Source organism: Ylistrum balloti, unplaced genomic scaffold, assembly GCF_031769215.1.
Source record: "Ylistrum balloti isolate Yb309-2 unplaced genomic scaffold, AGI_CSIRO_Ybal_v1 Utg370228, whole genome shotgun sequence".
In the NCBI taxonomy this organism is placed as follows: domain Eukaryota; kingdom Metazoa; phylum Mollusca; class Bivalvia; order Pectinida; family Pectinidae; genus Ylistrum; species Ylistrum balloti.
This window is the reverse complement of record NW_026782189.1, coordinates 64,666-83,620: the sequence shown is the minus strand read 5'-3', so window position 1 is coordinate 83,620 and position 18,955 is coordinate 64,666. Positions and strand designations below refer to the sequence as shown.

Sequence of the window (18,955 nt, the reverse complement as noted above, 5' to 3'; positions counted from 1 at the left end):
TTCAGAGTTACTGGCCTTTATTATGATTTCGTGGCCAAAGTACAAATTTGTTTGCATTTAAACTAGGATAATGAAACTTGGATATATTGAAAAAATATATATAATGTGCTGTGTACCAAATTCAGGTTCCTTGACCCCTTAATTACAGAGTTATTTCCCTTTGTTAGAAATGTCTTGTCCAGAACATAACTTTGCTTGCATTTTAGAAGATAATCAAAACTTGGTGTATACATTGATCAATGTGAACTGTACGTGTACTAATTTAAGAGCCATGATAAAATTTTGTGTCCAGAGCATTACTTTGCCTGCAATTTAACTAGGATATTGAAACATGATATTTACACCAGTCATACAAAAGCAGAGGGCAATGGAGTAAAGTCTGGGCTTATGACCCTTCAGTACAGAGTTATTGCCCTTCGTTAAAATGTTGTGTCATGAGCATAGCTTTGCCTGCATTAAAACCAGGAGCAGGAAACTTGGGTGTATACATTGATCATATTTAGTCAATATGCCATATATCAAATTCAGGAACTGCAACCCCTTAATTACAGATTTATGACAGGCTTTGTTAAAATTTTGTGTCCGATTAAGTGATTTTTGAAGAGAATATGTTCATAAGTTTCATTGATACTCTTGTTTTAATGGGTTTTTGTAACTCTGATAAAAAAAGAGAAAAAAAACAGAGATGTCTTTCATTTGATGATTTATTTGGTATCACAGTTTTAGCAGTACTACACATTTAATAATACTAGTAATATTTGGGGAATGTGTATGTACAGTCTACATACCTGGTAAAACAGAATCAATGACTGAATCACACAGAATGCAATGGGAATATACAGCATCAGCCAAGCCCCTATAATGTCTCAATTATCATGCTGATAAATGGTATGTAATTATATGTGGTGTTAAACCTCATCACAAACACTGAAACTTCACATTACTAAAAAAAAAGCTACTCTCCAGTCCCATTCAATTCTTTGACCCCTACAGTTTGTACATATTTCTTTCACTATGTAGACTAGCACCTTATGTAGCTCTTTTCCTGGCTTCAGATATGAACACAATAACAAGATACATACATTGTGCACAGCATGTCCAAAAGCATTAGACTGTACAACAGTGAGGAAAGCTGCAAACTTTGTCAAACTTTTGACAAGGAGTATCTGTTATACATTGTACATAATGACTTTTTCTCATTACTACATACATCTATTGATAATTATTATATTCCAACATCATAAATCTATCAGTAATGCTGATACATATGTATATGTAAAGTTTACTTTGAAAATTCATTATTCACCCAAGAAAGCATACCGGTCTTAGCAGAGCTACATGTACAATTGTGGTACCACACAATGCACCTAAAACTTTGTGCGCACATCATGCTTACATCATGCATACATCACACAAGCACATGCACTATTCAGTATATAGTGTACAATTGTGCAATAGGATCGCATATTTTGTGCCATTTGCAAAAATGGATGGCTAACATTACCAATCGAAAATTAGATGGAAAACTCATGTACTTATGACTAAATAGCCATAGGCATATCAAAATAAATTTGTGAATGCAAAAGTTATTTTTAATTCAACATTTTTCAAAATAACACTGGACCTGGCATTAATAAGTCTATGATAAAGTTTCACACCTCAGAGAGTGGAGAGTGGTGTGTCTCCAGCAACAAAACGATCCCACAACTGTACATTTAGTGTGATAAACTTACACACATACTACAAATGGGTATTTATTTATCATTACAGAACTGAATAGTCCATTAGGGAGATATCTTTTTCAGGAATTATTAGAGTCTGACATGTTAACACTTTAAAAACTTTCCTTTTCATTCCTGATTTCAACACTCAACATTTGCTTCTTATGGATTTGATATCAGAAAATCCATATCTAGTTACACAAAATAGTAAAATCACAAAGTGAAAAGAGGAGTTTGTAATATTTTTCAATAAGATAAATTCATCTGATATTCACATTAATATTTTTTTCACACACACATTTTGTCAGCATGGTTTTAGTACAGTAATACTGTAGACAGTTGATGTTTAGTTAACATTGTCAATTACAATATACTTTGTAGTACAACAGCCCGTTGCAGCTACTCCTGTTTAATTACACACAGTCCTGATCACCAGAGGATTCTTTGTTAATGCTTAGGAGATGTACCAGTTCCATTTACTTTCATCATCTTCATCATCATCACTTTCATGTGGTCCTCCGTTCATCAGGTTTGGAATATGAGGTAGCCCACGTCTGGAGTTCACTTTTCTCCAGATCCGCCTGAAAAAAGATGGATGATTAAAACAAACACTTAATCAGTCACTGCGTTACCTTCCATAATAAAGTTCTTATTGTTGTTCCATATACTTTACACTAGATGTTATATATCTTGCTGTCAGAATATGTGTGTGTGATACAGAATATGACATTCCTATATAGGATGTAGAATTCAGAGAAGCATGGTTCATAATCTGAGTGACACAGAACCATATTTATCATATCACTATTTGATACTCTGACCCGTATATTTCATCATTGAAATATATTTGGATGCATGTGAGATAAATCATTTCATCCCTGTCTCATTATCACAGTTCTGTCAGCATGTGATTTGAAATGTATCTCTGTAGATTTATGAAGGTTTGAGGTGTATCGCTGTGAATTTATCAAGGTTTGAGGTGTATCGCTGTGAATTTATCAAGGTTTGAGGTGTATCACTGTAGATTTATCAAGGTTTCAGGTGTATCCCTGAGAATTTATGAAGGTTTGAGGTGTATCCCTCAGAATTTATCAAGGTTTGAGGTGTATCCCTCAGAATTTATCAAGGTTTGAGGTGTATCCCTAAGAATTTATCAAGGTTTGAGGTGTATCCCTATGAATTTATCAAGGTTTGAGGTGAATCACTATGAATTTATCAAGGTTTGAGGTGTATCGCTGTGAATTTATCAAGGTTTGAGGTGTATCGCTGTGAATTTATGAAGGTTTGAGGTGTATCACTATGAATTTATCAAGGTTTGAGGTGTATCCCTGTGAATTTATCAAGGTTTGAGGTGTATCACTATGAATTTATCAAGGTTTGAGGTGTATCGCTGTGAATTTATCAAAGTTTGAGGTGTATCCCTAAGAATTTATCAAGGTTTGAGGTGAATCACTATGAATTTATCAAGGTTTGAGGTGTATCGCTGTGAATTTATCAAGGTTTGAGGTGTATCGCTGTAGATTTATGAAGGTTTGAGGTGTATCGCTGTGAATTTATCAAGGTTTGAGGTGTATCACTATGAATTTATCAAGGTTTGAGGTGTATCGCTGTGAATTTATCAAGGTTTGAGGTGTATCACTATGAATTTATCAAGGTTTGAGGTGTATCCCTGTGAATTTATCAAGGTTTGAGGTGTATCACTATGAATTTATCAAGGTTTGAGGTGTATCCCTATGAATTTATCAAGGTTTGAGGTGTATCGCCGTAGATTTATCAAGGTTTGAGGTGTATCCCTGTGAATTTATCAAGGTTTGAGGTGTATCACTATGAATTTATCAAGGTTTGAGGTGTATCCCTGTGAATTTATCAAGGTTTGAGGTGTATCCCTATGAATTTATCAAGGTTTGAGGTGTATCGCCATAGATTTATCAAGGTTTGAGGTGTATCGCCGTAGATTTATCAAGGTTTGAGGTGTATCACTATGAATTTATCAAGGTTTGAGATGTATCCCTGTGAATTTATCAAGGTTTGAGGTGTATCACTATGAATTTATGAAGGTTTGAGGTGTATCGCTGTGAATTTATGAAGGTTTGAGGTGTATCGCTGTGAATTTATCAAGGTTTGAGGTGTATCCCTATGAATTTATCAAGGTTTGAGGTGTATCGCCGTAGATTTATCAAGGTTTGAGGTGTATCACTATGAATTTATCAAGGTGTGAGTTGTATCCCTGTGAATTTATGAAGGTTTGAGGTGTATCACTATGAATTTATGAAGGTTTGAGGTGTATCGCTGTGAATTTATCAAGGTTTGAGGTGTATCCCTATGAATTTATCAAGGTTTGAGGTGTATCGCCGTAGATTTATCAAGGTTTGAGGTGTATCACTATGAATTTATCAAGGTTTGAGGTGTATCCCTGTGAATTTATGAAGGTTTGAGGTGTATCACTATGAATTTATCAAGGTTTGAGGTGTATCGCTGTGAATTTATCACGGTTTGAGGTGTATCGCTGTAGATTTATCAAGGTTTGAGGTGTATCGCTGTAGATTTATCAAGGTTTGAGGTGTAGCGCTGTGAATTTATCAAGGTTTGAGGTGTATCCCTATGAATTTATCAAGGTTTGAGGTGTATCACTATGAATTTATCAAGGTTTGAGGTGTATCCCTATGAATTTATCAAGGTTTGAGGTGTATCACTATGAATTTATCAAGGTTTGAGGTGTATCGCTGTAGATTTATCAAGGTTTGAGGTGTATCGCTGTGAATTTATCAAGGTTTGAGGTGTATCCCTAAGAATTTATCAAGGTTTGAGGTGTATCGCTATGAATTTATCAAGGTTTGAGGTGTATCGCTGTGAATTTATCAAGGTTTGAGGTGTATCGCTGTGAATTTATCAAGGTTTGAGGTGTATCTCTGTAGATTTATCAAGGTTTGAGGTGTATCTCTGTAGATTTATCAAGGTTTGAAGTGTATCACTGTGATTTTATCAAGGTTTGAGGTGTATCTCTGTAGATTTATCAAGGTTTGAGGTGTATCTCTGTAGATTTATCAAGGTTTGAGGTGTATCTCTGTAGATTTATCAAGGTTTGAGGTGTATCTCTGGGAATTTATCAAGGTTTGAGGTGTATTGCTGTAGATTTATCAAGGTTTGAGGTGTATCTCTGTAGATTTATCAAGGTTTGAAGTGTATCACTGTGATTTTATCAAGGTTTGAGGTGTATCTCTGTAGATTTATCAAGGTTTGAGGTGTATCTCTGTAGATTTATCAAGGTTTGAGGTGTATCTCTGTAGATTTATCAAGGTTTGAGGTGTATCACTGTGATTTTATCAAGGTTTGAGGTGTATCTCTGTAGATTTATCAAGGTTTGAGGTGTATCTCTGTAGATTTATCAAGGTTTGAAGTGTATCACTGTGATTTTATCAAGGTTTGAGGTGTATCTCTGTAGATTTATCAAGGTTTGAGGTGTATCTCTGTAGATTTATCAAGGTTTGAGGTGTATCTCTGTAGATTTATCAAGGTTTGAGGTGTATCTCTGTAGATTTATCAAGGTTTAAGGTGTATTGTTATGGACTTACTTGGCGTCCCTCTCACTGGTGTCAGCTTGTTGTATAGCCTCCTTCAGATCTACCTCCATTTCCTCAATACTTCTCTCGAAGTACTCATTCTGCTTCAGCAGTTTTTGTACCTCAACCTATAAAGTATATCCAAGAAGAATGTCAGCAATGCGGACATCATTCCAAAGACTTAAGTAACTGTAAAATGTTTCTCATCAATGACAAGTTTTATATAAGCTCTACCTACTTTATCTTTTACAGTACAAACCATGTCATCAATTATGTATCAATCTAATTTAATTTTCCTCCACATATATCAAAGTAGCTATAACAGTTAAATGTTAAGTCAGTATCAAGACACATTTTACATACGTTCAAAAGATTTTCACATGGCTATATGAAATTATAAATGATGTAACAACTTTTCAAACAAGGTAAAAGCAATAGATGTGTATGATATGAATATCTTCTCTTCTTTGAAGTTTTATGTCCTTGATTGAGAATTTCTATCAATAACAACACTAACTCCATGTTGTTCTCATCACCTTTGTATAAATTTGGGTTAAAATAGGTGAAGAAGTAAAGTTCACAGGATGCTGACATTAAAATAGAATTGGATGGAGATGAAATAGGACAGAACAGAGATAGGACATAATAGGTTGGAATGGGACATGAAATTGGTTGAATAAAACAGGATAAAGATGGAATGGACAGAACATCAATGATAATGGGACATAATGCAGATGAAATGAGATGGAGATGACACGGAAAGGGGCCAGAATGGAATGGGACAGGGATGGGGATCAAATAGGACAGGGATGGGGATGGAATGTGACAAGAAATGAATGGAATGTGACATGATGCAGATGAAATGGGATGGAGATGACATGGAAAGGGGCCGGAATGGAATGGGACAGGGATGGGGATCAAATAGGACAGGGATGGGGATGGAATGTGACAAGAAATGCATGGAATGGGATATGATGAGGACTGAGATGGAAAAGTATGGAAAAGGGATAAAATATGGTAGGAAATTAATGTGATTGGATAGGATGCTAAAGATGTGGAATGATACAGGAAAGGAATTGAATGAAATGGGACAAAGACGGAATGGAATAGGATAAAAATGAAATGGGACAGGGATGGAATTGAATAGGATAAAAATGAAATGGGACGGGGATGGATATCATTACAGAGATGTAAAATATGTTGACTGGAGTTTTACAGCCTACTTCAGTGAAAGTTTACCTCTGTTTCCTTAATACACTGTTCCAGGTGTGTACACACAGTGAGAGGAACATACTGTTCTCGAAGTTTTGTTCTCAGGTTGTTGAGATCATCAAGCTTCTCAAGGATCAAAGCTTTGGCATGCTCAATTTCATCAGCCAGTTCTGCAGGACCTTCTTCACGGTACACACTGGATTTCTTCCTTTGCAGGTCTGTACAAACCATTCAAATTTAAAACTGTATAAAACAATTTCCTCATTGCACGAACTCTGCAGATATTCATATAACCAAGATAGTTTTCAGATATTTCAATTGTCAACATAATAAGACTTTGAGATAGAAAGCAGAATGAACAGGGTTATCAGATACCTATTGAGTAATCTAGTATTTCTAAAATAAGTACAAAATACCTGAAATAATGTTTGAATCAAGAATCCAGCATATGGAAATGGTCTGACACCATTCTCTGATTTCCTCTTTCATTATGAAGAAGAATTATATTTTCTTTTTAAAAAGAATGTATTTACCTTACTTTAAAACTGATACACTAAATAAACAAAACTTATAAAATTGTGTTAATGTTAAAGCTAGCTGACTTCTGTCATAACGCATTGTAATATATATCTGTACCTGGTACAGGAACACATGTCACTAGATATATCTATACGTGGTACAGGAACACATGTCACTAGATATATCTGTACCTGGTACAGGAACACATGTCACTAAATATATCTGTACCTGGTACAGGAACACATGTCACTAGATATATCTGTACCTGGTACAGAAACACATGTCACTAAATATATCTGTACCTGGTACAGGAACACATGTCACTAGATATATCTGTACCTGGTACAGAAACACATGTCACTAGATATATTTGTACATGGTTGAGAACGACATGTCACTAGATATATCTGTACCTGATACAGGAACACATGTCACTAGATATATCTGTACCTGGTACAGGAACACATGTCGCTAGATATATCTGTACATGGTTGAGGACGACATGTCACTATATATATCTGTACCTGGTACAGGAACACATGTCACTATATATATCTGTACCTGGTACAGGAACACATGTCACTAGATATATCTGTACCTGGTACAGGAACACATGTCACTATATATATCTGTACCTGGTACAGGAACACATGTCACTAGATATATCTGTACCTGGTACAGAAACACATGTCCCTAGATATATCTGTACATGGTTGAGGAACACATGTCACTAGACATATCTGTACCTGGTACAGGAACACATGTCACTCGATATATCTGTACCTGGTACAGGAACACATGTCACTAGATATATCTGTACATGGTTGAGGAACACATGTCACTAGATATATCTGTACCTGGTACAGAAACACATGTCCCTAAATATATCTGTACATGGTACAGGAACACATGTCACTAGATATATCTGTACCTGGTACAGAAACACATGTCACTAAATATATCTGTACCTGGTACAGGAACACATGTCACTAGATATATCTGTACCTGGTACAGAAACACATGTCACTAGATATATTTGTACATGGTTGAGGACGACATGTCACTAGATATATCTGTACCTGATACAGGAACACATGTCACTAGATATATCTGTACCTGGTACAGGAACACATGTCGCTAGATATATCTGTACATGGTTGAGGACGACATGTCACTATATATATCTGTACCTGGTACAGGAACACATGTCACTATATATATCTGTACCTGGTACAGGAACACATGTCACTAGATATATCTGTACCTGGTACAGGAACACATGTCACTATATATATCTGTACCTGGTACAGGAACACATGTCACTAGATATATCTGTACCTGGTACAGAAACACATGTCCCTAGATATATCTGTACATGGTTGAGGAACACATGTCACTAGATATATCTGTACCTGGTACAGGAACACATGTCACTCGATATATCTGTACCTGGTACAGGAACACATGTCACTAGATATATCTGTACATGGTTGAGGAACACATGTCACTAGATATATCTGTACCTGGTACAGAAACACATGTCCCTAAATATATCTGTACATGGTACAGGAACACATGTCACTAGATATATCTGTACCTGGTACAGGAACACATGTCACTAGATATATCTGTACCTGGTACAGGAACACATGTCACTATATATATCTGTACCTGGTACAGGAACACATGTCACTAAATATATCTGTACCTGGTACAGGAACACATGCCACTATATATATCTGTACCTGGTACAGGAACACATGTCACTATATACATCTGTACCTGGTACAGGAACACATGTCACTAGATATATCTGTACCTGGTACAGAAACATATGTCCCTAGATATATCTGTACATGGTACAGGAACACATGTCACTAGATATATCTGTACCTGGTACAGGAACACATGTCACCAGATATATCTGTACATGGTTGAGAAACACATGTCACTAGATATATCCGTACCTGGTACAGGAACACATGTCGCTAGATATATCAGTACATGGTTGAGGAACACATGTCACTAGATATATCTGTACCTGGTACAGGAACACATGTCACTAGATATATCTGCACATGGTACAGGAACACATGTCACTAGATATATCTGTACATGGTTAAGAAATACATGTCACTACATATATCTTTACCCAGTTCAGGAACACATGTCACTATATACACATTTCTGTACCTGGTTGAGGAATATTAGTCAGCCATTCTTCCTCCTCTTCCACCAACCTCCTTAACCTGTGATGAAAACATACCAACATAAACTTCCCTGTCCAGAATACACAATCAAATAAACTATCAACAAGGGCTTTTAGACATACAATTAATGCATACTAATCTTTCTCATCCCCTACACACAAAACAAATACCAAAGTGGGCACAACCAACTGAATATATAGTGTACACGGTAAACTTACTGTTCATTCTCCTCCAATTTGTCTTTGGCCTTTTGTTCCAGATGGCTGACCCTGTCCTTGGCATCCTGCAGGTCATCATGGCGTAATGCTCCGCGACTGGCCATCTGTTCAACTTGTTCCTTCAATAACTTACTGTGCTGGGGAGTTTGGGTATCCAGTAGTTTGGAGATGTAGTTATCATATTCAGTCTACAGTAAATAGAATCAACTTTCTACAGGATTATGTTTATATAACAAGACAATTTGGTGAATTACAGTCCCCCACTATATGACAGCAAGTATATTGAATTTGTGAAGGATTTATCCTAGATGTGAATGAGGAATAGCTTCCAGACAAGCTTTTTGTTTCATGTATGGCAAGGTCAAAATGTTGATTTGAGTGACCATTTTTGATACAGGACACACCATCTCACCAAACTGAACCCATATCTCAAAATTAAGTTCATCCAACATGAACCCATATCGCAAGTATCAAGTTCTTGTGATTAAGTGGTTAAATGTCAAAATGAAGGTCAGAGTGACCTACTTTTGATATGTAACACATCTTCTCAATAAAATGAACCCATATCACAAGTATATAAAGTTCCCATGACAAGCAGCATAGAAAATAGGGTCCAGACAAACTTTTTAATGTAGGTCAAAGGTCAAAATGTAAGTCAGAGTGACCTACTTTTGATATGCAACACACTGTCTCACCAAGGTCACCAAGGTTGAATAGAAGATAGGGCCCAGATGAGATAGTGGAAGGACAGTAAGACTGACTGACACCATGCAAACCTATAGTCTCCGCTGGGGACTAATTAAGGGACTAATAGTCAGAAACAGAGTCTATCATATGACAGACAATGCTGGGAACTATTATATGATAGCACTAATAGAGTATATCAGATAACAGGGGGAGGATGGCAGTATTAGAACCTATTATATAACAGTGTGGGGAGCTACTGTAAATGTAGCTATTTTAGCAATAATCTTTCCTTTTTTTACACAGAAATAAATGCACTCAATTATGATTGCTCTAATTACAATTTTGTATGCTGTTTATCAAGTAATAAATGTTGATGTCCAAATTCATCATTGTGCCTATTTGCCGTAACACTTGTGACAACACACCAAAATTTGAACGTGCCAGACAGATTTTACAGTAATGGAGTCTATCGTATGACAATTTATCATCTATGTAGGATTTGGGAGATTAATTGTAAGGTTTTTTTTGTAACACTTTCATGTCCAGGATGTTTGATGAATCACATACAAATTAGTAAAAGGCTTGGAATGACAATAATTTTGGCCAAATTTGGAAACTCAGATGATGGGATTGCCCTGTCCTACTTACCAGATCAGAATATCCCCATTCCCAGCAATTTAACCTAGTACATGTCTTGATTACAACTGTGAATCATTAGTACAGTGAATATAATGTCACAAAAGGCAGAAAGAAAAATCATGTCCATTGCCTTAAATTTTCTGGCATATTTCATCCCTGAGGATTGAACCACAGTATCCATACTTTCATGAAATAATCATAAAAGGTGTACATCAACAGACAGTTCATTTCTTACATACATATGATGCCATCTTACATTTCCAAAAGCATTAAGACTATAATCCTACCTTGACGGCTCGAAGGATATACACAAAAGTGGGAGAGTCTTCGATCAAGTCTTCAAATGTGTTGCTATATATTTGCAATTTGTGAAAATTTGGTCCCATGTCAAAGAAATTCATGGAATCAAGTTCCTGAAAGTACACAAAATCAACAGCTTCAGCTGAGACATACTGGTTACACTTTAAATCACCGTGTACATTGAGCAGAGGAATAAATTTCATGCAAAAAAGTTTTAAATTATCTACAGAATGTACTAAAAATCTAAGATAAATTAAATGATAAATAATCTGGTAAAAAAATCAACCAACTTCAATTTTTTTTCACCAAGAATTTACAATAATATCATGTATTTCTATTTTTCATAAAACCAACCTGCTGGAGACGTTCTTCTAAATGTTTTACTGCTTTTTCTCCAGACAAAACCTTCTTTTCATTTGATTCTTTCTTCTTTAATACATCTGTTTCAAAACTCATAAGTTTGATGTACTGGTCTTTTTTGGTCACACCCATGTGGTGTGTGGGTAAGAATGTATGCCTGAATGTTAAAAGTCCTTCCTCTGCCAGGCTTTTGGCTAGGTCTTCCATTACTGTATATTCATTGTCCTCCACAGGAGGTAGTTTCTTGCCTTTAGAGTTTGTAATCCTAGGTGATGATAACATAACTTCATCTGTCTTTAATTCTTCTACATAGACACCATCTTTTTCCATATCTGTATAAAGTGACCTGTTGGATGAAGCACTCGGGCATTTTCTTGTAGATGTTCGAGATTCTGAGACCTTTCTCGGACTTTTAAATTGTCTATTTGTTGGATGAGTTGGTAAACTACCTGATGTACCAATACTGAAATCATATAAGACATCCTTCATCTTGTGATCCCTCTCTGTTGGGGGTCTTGTACTCACAACAATGGTGCTCTTAGACTTAGACTTGGTTGAGAGTGGTTCTGGTGAGGTCTTATTCCACTTCTGGTTTCCCCACTGTGTCGGGGGTCTGAACAAATTAGATTGGTTCAAGTGACCCCCTGCATAGTCCTTAATATCTTTTTTCTGAACAACTTCTGCATTGTTGAGTAACTGGCGCAGCTGTTTGTGAGCTGTAAATTTGTATGCTGTCATCTTGGCTATAAAATAGAAAAAAGTGAACATGACAGGTAAAATATAGATATGTCTTGAGTACAGTATGCGTTATAATTATAGTACTGCATATTTACAGTACCGTAGGTATGTAATGCGGTTTGAGCTTCAATAAGTGTAAATATAAACATTGTTTAACTTATAAAAATACACTAGATCTCATAAGTTATTCAAGAGTGCACGTGTTTAGATAGATACAAATGTATATCAATGAGACTAATGAACAACCAGGAGTACAAGGATAAAGCCGTACTGCGCGCGTGCAGTGTACAGTATCAGATTTTCGCAATGTAACAGTAGACTAAGTACATGTAGTACAATATTATGTACCTGCAAAGAACACCAGTAATTAACCGTGGTTCATACGATACGACAACGTTTTATTCTGATTAGCGCATTTAATTACTTACTCTGATAATCTACTTTTACTTTTCACACTTCACGTTTAGGCAGCGTTATTTTTTAACTGTTTATAATACACGTCTTTATGTTGGAATGTCAGGTAACTGCCATTTTCGGCGCCATTTTGTGTGTGATGTTTACATGACAACGCAAAGACTTCTTCTAAGGGAGGTAATCATCGGTACAGTTTCGTTCGTTAAGACAAGTATTGACTAGGTTTGGCGTATTTTTAATAAAAATTGCATATGGACAAGATTACTTAAATCAAATGTATTACAACTTGTAATCACAGCATTATATGCTCACCTGGTCCAAAGGACTAGCGAATTTATGCCATACCGAAGCGGCCGTCGATTTGTCCTTCCTTCCGTTAGCTAATTTCTGAAAATCGCTTGACAGGTAATAGATCTAAGCCTAGTCATGAAAGACTGGTCTGACTGTAAACAAATTTGACCAGGAGCATCCTTGGAGAATTGTACTCCAATTTATATAAGTATCTATATAGGCCTGATCGTCCTTGTGTAGACCATGATTGTATTTTGTCCAAATTTTGACTGAGGCGTCTTTGGGTGAATAAGAATCAATTCTATATAAGCGGTGTTTCTGGGGACAGATGTTAAAAAGGGCGAAATTAGCATATTTTGCACGAATTAATACAAATTTTGTCTAAAGCGTCCTTTGGTGATGGAGACTCAGTTTAGTATAAACAGCGGAATTGGGCCCAGTAGAGGAAGTAGAGGATTTATTTAAATTAAAATCCTTCCTCTGTAGGAATGGCAGGAATTTAGCCAAACTTTGTCTGGAGCATCACTGGATGAAGGGGTCTCTTTTATATATATATAAACTGAGGATCCGAACCCTTTACGTTCAGGATCGCGAATTCTATAAAATCTTACTTCTTTTGTACAAATAACAGGATTTTGTTCTAATTTGATAGTGCTGGGCCCACATAAAATTAGATATAAATCTTGACAATATAATTTGAATAAGGCAATAGCTGCCAAACAAAATAAGCTGAGTGTTAAGGCTCTATTGTTGCCCACTTGTTATATGATACTGACAATATTGCATATTAAGTCGTAGTATCATTTCATTTTTACACTATGATATTTGAAAGGAAATAAAGTCTGATGGTGTAACATGAAAAAGACAGCGTTAGAATTGCACATGTACCGCCCATCTAGACGTTCTCAGCCAAAATGACATAAGAATATGGTTACATCTATATGGATCCAGCGCTGTATAAAGACTGTTAAATGGGTGTTCTTTTTACCGAATGCTAATGCACTATTGACCAGCGTAGGTCTATATTCACCCAGATTTGACACTATAAAGATCCTGTGATTCAGAGTTTCCGGGTCTTTTAAGTCATTTCTACGTAGTATTTGCAGTTTTATGTTAACTGAAGATATCTTTACTTCATTTAAAGACTAATAAAATCTTTCACCTCCTTGAGGTTGATATGATATAGAAATCGGCCATCACGCCACGGGGTGGATTGTTATTTTCTGTTATACTCGCAGCCTGATGCCATGTACTGTCTTGTGACTTTAACTGATAGAATCATCATATTGGAGCCATTCTCGGCCTCCATCTGTCGCCAAGCTTATCGCTATAGGGCCTACTGACGGAGTGAAAACGAAGGGCAATAACTCTGGTAGATCAGAATGGTTAGTTCAGGGTGGAATGTGTTTACATTCAATGAATGTAAGGCCAGCCTCTTTATTGATCCGATGGAACAGGTGATGGCTGGTGTTCTAATCACGACTTAAGTGGCTGGGTCATGTGAACATGATATTCATTATATGGTACCTTAGACACGTATGCATCATGTTTAATCTTCAATTGAATTGAAAAAATATCAATTTAGATACTATTTTTCATAACCCCTCTTATAAAACTACTTATAAACAGTAACCAGATTTATATCTGCATAAACGTTGAATATTAGATGTAACCGGCGTACACAGTATGTTAGAATGACCAACTTTCGAGAGAAAAAAAGCCGAATGCCCGTTACTTTGCACAAGTCCAATAAATCATCAGTATCAATGTAACAAATGTGTACCCTAGGGAAGGGCAATAGTGTGTCTCATGAAGTAGGGTAGGTCCCAAAGGATTTAACGCACGGTGTCACTAAATCATATCAGCACAAACCATTGTGATATATAATCTTTAATTGTGTGACTGAAAGAGTGCAGTTATCAATGGGATTTTAACAATTGTTATAACATAAAGCCACTGAAGGTTGACCATGCATATCCATAAATGCGTATAGCACCATCCGTATTCACGGCTGGGTTTTGAAGTATTCGAACCCAAACCCGGTCTCCAGTGTTGAGACGAACCACTACTGAGTTGGTGGTTTGGTCATGTCGCTGATATCCGCCGGCGTAGTTAATCATCATTTGGTAACCATTCACTACTAGTTCTGTTTCGACCTCGTCGTCTCGAAATGCCATTATGGTGACAGAGAAGTAATATACCCCGGGCTCGGGACAGGTGAAAACACCCGTCAAATTGTCGTATACCGCACCTTCGTTGAGGACGACATGTGGGAACATGACTGTCTGATGTGTTACCAGCGATACGGAATGACCGGTCGCTTGAGCAGAGAATGCTTTCTCTTGTTTGCTAGTTACTCGGCGACCTGAATAATTAAAAGCATACATTACAATGTATAAACAGATGTAGTCCGAATGGCTCTGATTATTGGTCCAATATTTATTTGTTATCCTCCCTATCTAAGATTGGAAAAGTATATCGACAATTCACAATTATTTTTACAAACTTATCGGAATTGCTAGTTTGGGATAGATTTTGGTGTCAAAACGACTATGTCACTGTTACTATGAATAGTAAAATGGTTCTGATGACCAATTTCCAGAATATAATTCGAGTTTCCTTGGACTGATCAAAACCAAACTTCACATTTGGTGAAGCTATAAGTTTATATAACTTCAGGTATTTTAATAGGATAATAGTGAACGCAGGCATTTCTGCCTCTGCAATACAATGTATTATTAATATAAACATAATATTATACTAGATATAAGACGCTGTATGATCGTACTTCAGTTCAAGATCTTTCCAGAAATCGTCTAGGCGTTTTTCAAAATCATGAACGTTAAGTGATGAAATTACCCATTGAGGGAGACTATTCCAAGTATCAATTAGTCTTTGAGTAAAATAATGTTTTCTGACATTCAAATGACAATGTTTTTAAAATAACTTTTTACTATGTCCACGAGTTTTTCCTTGCGCTGCAGGGTCGAACATTCCCTCCGTATCGTACTGCATCTCTATTTAACATGTCTTGTACGCCAGATACGAAAGCTATAGGAAACATTCTGTATAATCTCTGTATCATCTGTCTTCAGGAGACAACATTGAATATAAAATGCAAAAATACGACACATCGTAAACCTGTGATATCTACATGTCAATTAAATTAATAATTTCAGCAGGTCTTACTACAATACAACGCCATGACGTCTCTATACACTACAACTTATAAGGTCCAAGATGTCCCGAAAATAAAGACTTACTTCGTGTCGACAAAAGCCGATTTATTTCGCGGCGAGTCTGTGGTTCTGGTGCCAGGGCGTTTGGTTCAGAAGAATTAAGTGGCTGATCGTTTCTATAATTTTCACCACTAATTTCTATCTTGGAACCAGGGAGTTGTTTTTCACTTTCATTGCTTTCACGTACATCAGTCATAAGATTCATCCGAAGAAGTTCTGATTTTTTGGCGAGCAGTTCTGTCCGAGTCAGCTGTAATTCCGACTGTGTCTTTTGTAGTCCAACGCGAGTCGTCTGTAGATCGGCCCGAGTATCTGACAACTCTAAGTGTATATCCCTCAATGATGACTTGGCCGAACTAAGCTCAGATTGGACGTGTTGTAGTTTGCCCTTGGTGTCTCTCAGCTCGGATTTCAGATATTCTATTGCCGAGAAAAAGTTCCTCTCCATCTCATTAAGTCGCAGTTCGACAGAATTATCATTTTGCGAAACAGCAAGGTTACAAGCCACATGTACGGACAGCAATACAAAAGTTAGTGTCGTCAACTCCATATTGACTTATTTCTAATCAGATCACACAAAGATCATCTCTTATCTTTGGGACTTTATCTAAGTGTGTCTCTTTATTCTTATGTCAATCGTCCAAGACAACAGCAGAGAGACGAAGTATAGCATACTTAATGCCATACTTAGGAGTAATAATCTTTAATGTTTTAGACGGTCACATACAAGTTGTAAAATGTTAACTTGGATCGACAATATAGCAAATAAAACAGGTCTGTATACTACTCATCAATGGGCCTTTTGAACTTTGTTGATTGACAACGCATCAATAGGTCTTGGAAACAGGTAAATTCACAACGCATCAACATCATTATCTTTTATACTCGGTAATTAGAAATACATCAACATTTCATTTTTACTCAGAAATGCATCAACTGATCGGTCTGCCATTGTTTTTAAATCACTACTAAAATTAAAAAAAAAGAAGACAAAACTAGAGACCAAATGGAATCTTCATATGAAATCTGAGAAAGATTCATATCTTTCAAGAAATAGCGGTCACAAGAATAACTTATGGACGTCATGACAACGGACCACGGACGTAGGACGATTTGAATAGTCCACCATTATAATAAATTAACACATTAAATTAATTGTGCTCATATGGATGTGAACATTTAAGTTGTTTAATTGATATCTTTTGTGTGGCGAGACATGTACAGATAGATAAAGAACTCTGTCTAGCTAGAAATTACAACCCCCAGTACATATATCCTTTATTCTTGTTAATTTCGAAAATACATCATCTTACCGAGGTTGTTAACGTAACTTCCGGAATCTGCCGTTGTCATGTTATTCTCCTTCATGGGATTGTAATATGCATTTGCTTTATTATGTTTTGAGAGTTAAAAAAAATCGGTTTTTATAATTTTACGTTTTGGAGTTTACAAATAGATACATTTCCTGTTGGTAAGCTGTGGTATTTTTGATTGCACTTGAGGGTATAAAATCTCATTTTGGTTTTATATTTTTAGTTTACAGGTGTTCTTAAGGGAATTTACATGTATATACGTGTCCTGTTCTTGGGCTTTGATTGTCAGGTTGTGAGATGTTTTAATATTTTAGTTCCTCACCTATTCTTAAGCCATGTAGAAAATGGCCATAAAAGACGACAGATTGTGGGGCACCAATTTCTTATTGAGGATAGTTTATCTGATATAGGAGCACCCAAGAACAGTCATCTCTCATGTCTTGTTTGAACAGACTACACTAGATGTTATATCCACGCAACAATTGAGTTTCTTTTCTTTTCTATCTTTCTGTGCTTTATTTTTCACTTATAAGACCCCGGCTGTGGCGCAAACATTAAATCCTCTCAATAAAAATGATCGCCTATTCTTACGGATTTGTTCTGATTGTCACATTACAAAGCTTCCGAGTTCTATGATTTTTTTTCGATTTTTTCAGATTCTATAGTTTTAAAGGTTGCAGTTATTTTCATCTCGATAGGCTTTGAAATTTTACGTATCACGTTCCGATATTGTTATCTTAATTATTTTTTTTTGTTGTTATGTTGTTCAGTTCCAATTCACTGTTCTTGTGAATTGTAGTTTGATCATAAGATTACCAGTTTTGATTGTCAAGTTTTCATGTTTTCGAGTTTATCATTACACTATTCTGTAATTTCAGAGTAGGTTTGGCAGTTTATTAATATACATTGCCTTGTTAAGAATTTTTAGATATCTTTATATATATATTGAAATTTTAGTTAACCTGTTGTTAGGGTTTTGAGATTTAACATCCCCAATCACTTCAGACTGACAACAAGCTAAACAATAAATGTCATCTGTTTAAAACGCAAATTGATTTGGATGTACACTTAGGTTTTGGTCCCGGTCTGGCTACAGAACCAGTTATCATCAAGATTGGTCTAACCAACGAAACTCGTGGAAAGAGAAAGAATTGATCGATATGACTAGGGAAGATCATGAGAAAGGGTATTGCCCTCTGAACAAGATAAGGTGCCCCAAGAAACTAAATGGTCACCAAGTTACACACTATGAACAGCATGAACATTCGTCCCATGGTAAGAATTCTAACCAAGTTTAAATTGAAAGAAAATGTACTCAAAATATATCTTGCCTGTATAAACTATTGTTAACTGTACACATTCTTATTCCCAATCATGCGAAATGTTTGACCTTGAAGACATGAAATTTTAACTTTTGGCAAAAAGACCCTTTCATTCAAAGGAGAGAATTTGATTTTACCATAATTTCTTGGTGTGTTGTGAAGATTTTAGCAATCTGGGTCAATTTGTCCCCATGCAAAATAACATTGAAATT

General features: G+C 36.1%; 2 protein-coding genes across 2 annotated transcripts; both read right to left on the bottom strand.

Moving 5' to 3' along the window:
- Positions 1 to 718: 718 nt before the first annotated feature.
- On the bottom strand, positions 719 to 12,682 carry LOC132551964 (uncharacterized). Its single transcript, XM_060216110.1, has 8 exons — positions 12,593 to 12,682; positions 11,421 to 12,169; positions 11,054 to 11,179; positions 9,441 to 9,628; positions 9,206 to 9,261; positions 6,521 to 6,711; positions 5,294 to 5,409; positions 719 to 2,302 (listed from the first exon to the last, which is right to left on the bottom strand). The coding sequence occupies exons 2-8, from the start codon at positions 12,162 to 12,164 to the stop codon at positions 2,176 to 2,178; spliced, it is 1,548 nt and encodes a 515-aa protein (XP_060072093.1). The 5' UTR covers positions 12,165 to 12,169; positions 12,593 to 12,682; the 3' UTR covers positions 719 to 2,175.
- A 2,127-nt stretch (positions 12,683 to 14,809) lies between these two features.
- LOC132551953 (uncharacterized) lies at positions 14,810 to 16,658 on the bottom strand. The gene is made up of 3 exons (XM_060216097.1): positions 16,358 to 16,658; positions 16,133 to 16,231; positions 14,810 to 15,234 (listed from the first exon to the last, which is right to left on the bottom strand). The coding sequence occupies exons 1-3, from the start codon at positions 16,656 to 16,658 to the stop codon at positions 14,810 to 14,812; spliced, it is 825 nt and encodes a 274-aa protein (XP_060072080.1).
- Between the last annotated feature and the right edge of the window lie 2,297 nt (positions 16,659 to 18,955).

Coding starts and splice junctions, on each gene's coding strand:
- LOC132551953 (XM_060216097.1), bottom strand. CDS start 16,658: ATGGAGTTGACGACACTAACTTTTGTATTGCTGTCCGTACATGTGGCT. Junction 16,232..16,357: donor GACACAGTCGGAATTACAGC/TGACTCGGACAG, acceptor TTAGTGGTGAAA/ATTATAGAAACGATCAGCCA. Junction 15,235..16,132: donor TCGGCTTTTGTCGACACGAA/GTAAGTCTTTAT, acceptor TTAATTATTCAG/GTCGCCGAGTAACTAGCAAA.
- LOC132551964 (XM_060216110.1), bottom strand. CDS start 12,164: ATGACAGCATACAAATTTACAGCTCACAAACAGCTGCGCCAGTTACTC. Junction 6,712..9,205: donor GACTAATATTCCTCAACCAG/GTACAGAAATGT, acceptor TGGTTTGTACAG/ACCTGCAAAGGAAGAAATCC. Junction 2,303..5,293: donor ACCAGTGAGAGGGACGCCAA/GTAAGTCCATAA, acceptor ATCTTTTTTCAG/GCGGATCTGGAGAAAAGTGA.